Here is a 6,401-nt window from a genome sequence, read left to right as displayed (position 1 = left end):
CCACCAGCAGGGGAGGGGGAGGAGGAGGAATAGCAGGAGGTGGTGGTGGAGGGGACTCCCCCGGAGGCTGTGAAATGTCCTGGGGTGGCCCCGGGGCTGGGCCTGGGGGCGGTGGGGGGATGGATGAGTCCAGACTGTAGTGTACCGGCCTCAGGTCTCCCACAGAGCTGTAGAGGCGGAGGTTGCCATTCACTAGTGTGCTGGTACCTGAAAGAAGGAGGGGCAGAGATATGGAGCTGAGCCAATCTCTCTCTCTCTCAGTGTTTTAATGTTGCTTCTGTTTCTGTTTCTTTCTTTAGTGTGTGTGTATGAGGGGTACACACACCATGGCCGACCTATAGTAGACTGAGGACTTATGGGGATAAGTCCTCTCCTCCCACCAGATGGGTTCTGGAGACGGAACTCAGCTCAGATTTGGTGGCTCACCTTATGTGCTGAGCCATCTTTCCCACCCAAAGTCGGTCTCTGCCAGGGAGAGGGGTTGAGCAAGGGAAACATTAGTTCCGTCCTTTCATCCTAACCCGGCTGAGGAAGCAGCAATACCCGCTATGTGCTGAGCTGTCAGGACGCCTTCTTATATTAATGGGGTGCTTCCCACTTGGGCCCCTGGAGCAGCCCCGGGTACTTATAGGAGGAAGCGGTCTGCACAGATAGCTAATTCTCACTTGGGAGACCCGAGTCTACTGAAACCTATTGCAGAGTTTAGAACCCCTGCAGCAGAGTCTTTGGACTGATGGATGATGGGAAGGAAGGAAGGAAGGAAGGTAGCCAGACAATCTACAGAGATGGACACCTGGGCAGCAGCCACATGTTTGCTTCTGCACCCCAGTCCCTGAAGAGCCCACCTCCCTCCAGCCACCGTGCTTGTCTTCCCTTTTCCCTCCTCAAAGTGCTTAGGAGAGAGCAGAGAGCCCGGAGCAGAGCTGCCTGGGAAGGCTTCTCCCAGCTATGTGATACTGGGGACCTGAAATGGAGCACCGGGTGTCCCAACAACAACCAACAAAAGGAGCAGAGGGCTACCATTCACTAAAGCTTATTATCCTCCACTGGCTCTATACTCTGCCCCTGAAGTTTGTAAAGGGTCAGCCCGATAATTCCATAAACTAGTAAATCATTACCATGGAGAAGGCAGTAATAAAAACCGCGGGGGAGGGGTGCCGAGGTGCCATTTAACTAAGAAGGCCTGCTGGGAAGGTGACCTCGGAGCAGAGGGAGAGCAAGAGTGGGCTGCAATGCAGACCCTGGGGTGAAAACCTGCCTGGGCTAGCTAAGGAACTGCTTTTCCGGCAGCAGTGGGGGAGGGGCGGGGAAGCAGTGACTGAGACTCGCAGTTCTCAGGAACCTTTGCTCAGAGTCACGGGGTGTCACCAGCCTGGTTTCACTAAGTGGCTCATATCCATCCCATACGTTGAGTCCTCTAGAGTTGGCACTGCTGTTCTCAAGCAGGGCAAGTGTCCCAGGGACAGAGCTAACAGGCTATAGCTAATATCAGAGATAACGTTTATCTGACCCAGAGGTCTTCCTGCTGCCTTCTATCCTGCTGTAACCCCGGGCCCTCCCCTCTCTCCCCACTCTCTAAAATGGCTCTCCAGATCTCCCAGGCCCACTATTCTCACCCATCTTGACCAGTAGCTAAGAGGCCTGAGGATGCTGGCTTTGCCTCCAGCTGGGGAAATGGAGATGTTTGTTTTGTTTTGTTTTAAATTCAGACCCCAAACAGGAGGAAAAAAAGGTGGAGAAGCACAAGATCAGAGTTCTCTTACCTCCCACTTCTTTGTCTGCAAAATCTTCTGGGACAGACGGGGTGGGCACAGCCAGCCCATGGTTCTCCTGGGCATTCTGAAAGAGACCAGGGGACATGGAGGGATGAACAGACATCTCAAACCCAGCTGTGAGTCTTGGATTACTGAAGAAACTGCAGGAATGGTAGCAGCCACACAACTTCAGAAGTGAACTCTTTTATTTTTGATTAATTATCTGTGCAGTGCCCACAGAGGCCAGAAGATGACAAACCCAAGTCACACGGTTGGGAATGAGCACGCGGGTGTTGGGAACTGAACCCTCGGTCCTCTGGAAGAGCAGCCAGTGCTCTTAACTGATAAACCATCTCGTCTCTCCAGCCCTGAGAGTGAAGTTTTTTCCTAATTATCCTCTTTTTTTTTTAAAAGAATTTTATTTATTTATTTATTTTATATATGACGAGTACACTGTAGCTTTTTCAGACACAACAGAAGAGGGCATCAGATCCCATTACAGATGGTTGTGAGCCACCATGTGGTTGCTGGGAATTGAACTCAGAACCTCTGGAAGAGCAGTCAGTGCTCTTAACTGCTGAGAAATATGTCCAGCAGTGAATTTTAAGTGTCTGAGTTGGAGATATATTTCAGTTGGTAGAATGTTTGCCTAGTAGTGTAGCCCCAGCAGGGTAAAAACTGTGTGTGGTGGGGTATGCCTGGAATCTCAGCTCGGGGCAGGATCAGGAGTTGAAGGACACCCTCAGCCACAGAATGAGTTTGAGGCCATCTTGTAATCATGAGACTTTGTCAGGAAAAAAAAAAAAAAAAACTACGCCAAGTGTCTTTTTTGTTTTTTTTTTTTCTCAGCTAGAAATGTACGCTTTGAGGCTCCCATTCAAATTGTTCACTGCTCTATGCATATATGAGAACAACCACAAAAGCAGTGTTAGTTACAGATCAGATTTGCAAATACAGAATCAGCAAAGATGAGGATCAACTGCATGTGAATAAAAATCTCAACTAAAAGCAAATCAAGGAGCCAGGCATGCTGCCACATGCTCAGGGCCACCCTGGTCTACATCATGAGTTTCAGCTACAGTGAGACCCCTTCAAAACAAAACCACATCCAACCAAAAAAAACAAAAACAAAAAAAAAACAAAAAAAAAAAAACAAAAACAAAAAAAACAAAAAAAACCAAAATGAGGGCTGGGGAGATGCCTCAGAGGGTTAAGGTGCTGCCAGTGCTGATGGCCTGAGCTGAGCTGAGCTGGTCTCTGGGACTTGGAACGGAAGGAGAGAACCAGCCACTAGAAACTGTCCCCAAACCTAACACAAAGAACCCACAGTGCCGCAGCTGCCCAAAGCACACTCATCCCGCCCTCCAGCTGACCCCATGGGGAATTTACAGAAGAGTCACTAAGTGTTGAAGCAGGGCTCTGCAAACTGTGCAGGCGCCTCTGATCTCTAACCAGAACCAAGCAGAGCGTGTTTGCACAGCTGTCTGTTTGTGAGTCTATTTTGCATTCTATCTGCCCCCCCCAACACATTTCCATAGATCAACAAAGTGCACACACCTGCCATTTGGGAGCTTGGCAGAGTGCTTGCTGCATGTGCTTCTCAGGGGTCTCAGCGGCTTGGCCCACTGAGTGTCCCCAAACCCACTCTCCTTTACTGTCTACCCAGCTTCGCTCCCTTACATTCCAGTCTGACAGTCTCCCTCCCACTACAGTCTGCATTCCTCCTGAGACTGGAGTTGGGCAAGCCATCTATTTCTCCTTTATTTCCTTTCTTTGAGCCACCATCCTTGGCCTTAGAATCACTATGTAGCTGAAGATGACCTTGAACCTCTGGTTTTCCTGCCTTCACCTCCCCAGTGCTGGGGTGGCATCTGTGGCTACCACACCTGGCTCATGTGGTAATGAGGATGAATCCCAGGGCTCTGTGCATTCAAGGCAAGTGCTCTACCAACCAAGCCACATCCCAGTGCCCTTCCCATTAATTTCTAATAATACTAAGACTGCTCCTTATGCTCTGTTCAAGACCATCTCAGTCACCACTCGATGAGAAAGATGTCCCCAGCATGTTCCGGATGATGAAACGATACCCAGAGATGTCTCAGAAGTAATTTAAAACATACAGCTACAGCTGGTACTACTGGCCCCAGGTTCTGGCATTGTGCATTACCACGGCCCTTCCTTTAAGGACTAGCTCAGCTGCCCTTTGTAAAGGGGCTTTGGAGCAAATGGGCTTGATGTGATCAGCCCCACTACCTAGCCACAGGAGTGAGAAAAATACTTTCTCTACCTGTGAACTCATGCTAAGTCCAGAAGGTACACACACACTCATCTGTGATGGTCTGAATAGGACCAGCCCCCAAAGACTCATGGATTTGAATGCTTGGGCCATGGGGAGTGGCACTGTTAGGAGGTATGGGCTTGTCGGAGGAGGAGGCATGCGCCTATGGAGTTGGGCTTTGAGGTTTCATATGCTCTAAGTAGGCCTTGTGGGGCAGTCTCCTGCGGCCTGCAGATTGAGATGTCAGCTCCTCCTCCAGAGCCATGTCTGTCTGCATGAAGCATGGTGTTTCTCACCATGAAGATAAAGGACTGAACTTCTGAAACTGTAAGCCAGCCCTAATTAATTTTTTTCTGTTATAAGAGTAGCCATGGTCATGGTGTCCCTTCACAGCAATAAAACCCTAAGACACCATCTAAGGAGGTCATGAAGAGTGAATGAGGCAATGTCCAGAAAGCACTGGGTTCATGGCACAGAGAAGTCAATAAATGTTAGTAAATGTTCCTAATGTTACAAAGGAGACACCCAGGGCTTGAGAGATGGCTCAGCGGTTAAGAGCGCTGACTGTTCTTCCAGAGGTCCTGAGTTCAATTCCCAGCAACCACATGGTGGCTCACAACCATCTGTAATGGGATCTGATGCCACCTTCTGGTTTCTGAAGAGAGCTACAGTCTGAAGATGAGCTATAGAGCACTCAAATAAATAAATAAAATAAATAAATACATAAATCTTTAAACAAACAAAGAAAGGAGCCACCCGTCCTCTATGCAAGCCAGGCCCTACTAACATGTAGCTAGCCTGAATCACCCAGGCAAGGCTTTGCCCTCCAGGAGTCCAGTATCCCCGCCCACTTCGACATCTCCATCCACAAGGCAAACACCTTATGTTTGCTTTCTCAATAGTTCTTACTTATATTTTATGTGTATGTGCTGGTGTGTGTGTGTGTGTGTGTGTGTGTGTGTGTGTGTGTGTGTGTAGAACACAAGTCAACCTGAAGTATCCCTCAGGAATCAATCACTTTTGTTTTTGAGACATGGTCTCTCTTACTGGTCTGGAGCTGGCCAAGTAGAAGGTGTCAGATCCCCTGGAACTGGAAGTATAGTGGTTATGAATCACCATGTGGGAGCTGGAATTAAACTCTTTATAAGAGGAGCAAATTCTCTTGACCATCTCTTCCAGCCCCTCTAGATGGTTCTTATTTATTATTTATTTATTTATTTATTTAACACTCTGAGGACCAGACTGGCCTTGAACTCACAGAGTTTTGCCTGCCTCAGTCTTCTGAGTGCTGGAATTAAAGGCGCGTGCCATTACATTCAGCTCTAGATAATTCTTGATTTCCTCTGATGAAACTGGAGGACTTCTTGCCCCCATGGATCTACCGGGTCTTAAGGCATCCTTAAGTTAACCGAGAAAGTCCAGTTGTTACTGGTGGCCTGATGTTAACCCCCTAGTCTTAGGGGCCTAGTGAGGTAGATACTCTTGAACTATCAGATCCTGGCTGCCAGGACCCTCAGAGCCTTTCTGGTAATCTGTGGCAGCTACATCCTTTCCATATCTTAAACAATTCTGAGCCTAGACTGGCCTTGAAGTAGTTTCTGTCATACCTCTTCAGTGACATACATGTTCTTTGCTGACTGTCGCTGCCCTGCAGAGGAGTCTCCCCAGACCTTCTGAGAAGCACCACACGCATGAAAATTGCTAAGAATCTTCACTGAAGATACTCTCTTTGGTGTGATGGGGGCCAGGGTTGAGAGCTCTGCTGACTCTCTGAAGCAGGACTGGAAATCAGAAAGGCTTGAGACTTAGCATCAAAAGTCTCGCGTCCTGTTTGTGCTCAGCTTTGTCAGCAGTGTGACCCTGGGCAGGCAGTGACAGGTTAGGGTGGAGACAGTGTTACTTGCTGCCCGTGATCCAGGGTGGAACTGGGAGCTTGCCCTACATTCTCTCAAATCGCCCAAAAAAGACAAAACAAACAAACAAACAAACAAACAACAAAACCGAGGTCTCACTACGTAGTCTCACTCAAAGATCCATTCAACTCTCATTTATTCATGGCCTTCATTATGTCTGCGCACCATGTGCGCCATGTGCATGCCTAGTGCCTCCAAAGAGCAGGAGAAGGAATTAGATCCTGAGTTACAAATGGTTGTGAGCAGCCACGTGGATGCCTGAACTGAACCCAAGTCCTCTGCAAAAAAACACTTGCTCCAGTGAGCCACCCTCTGGATGCCAACTCTTCCTGTTCTACATATTCATGAAACCCATCTTCTTCACATAGAATGCAGAGACTAAGAGGCACAAATATAAATGAAAGCAAAATGCTCTTTAGAAGTAAAATAAATTCACAAAGCTCCCCCTTCCCCCTC

At 48.3% G+C, this 6,401-nt stretch overlaps 1 protein-coding gene across 1 annotated transcript in view; it reads right to left on the bottom strand.

The window, feature by feature from the left end:
- Positions 1-6,401, bottom strand: part of CUNH6orf132 (chromosome unknown C6orf132 homolog) — a 38,028-nt gene that overhangs the window by 5,011 nt on the left and 26,616 nt on the right. The window contains exons 3-4 of the mRNA XM_031346611.1: positions 1,764-1,839; positions 3-207 (exon numbers count right to left, since the gene is read on the bottom strand). Of these exons, the coding sequence (XP_031202471.1) occupies positions 3-207; positions 1,764-1,839 (281 nt within the window). The remainder of the gene's footprint in view (positions 1-2; positions 208-1,763; positions 1,840-6,401) is intronic.

The sequence above is a fragment of the Mastomys coucha genome, unplaced genomic scaffold (genome assembly GCF_008632895.1).
Source record: "Mastomys coucha isolate ucsf_1 unplaced genomic scaffold, UCSF_Mcou_1 pScaffold3, whole genome shotgun sequence".
NCBI lineage: Eukaryota > Metazoa > Chordata > Mammalia > Rodentia > Muridae > Mastomys > Mastomys coucha.
The sequence above is the reverse complement of the archived record's forward strand: the minus strand, read 5'-3'. Positions and strand labels throughout refer to the sequence as shown.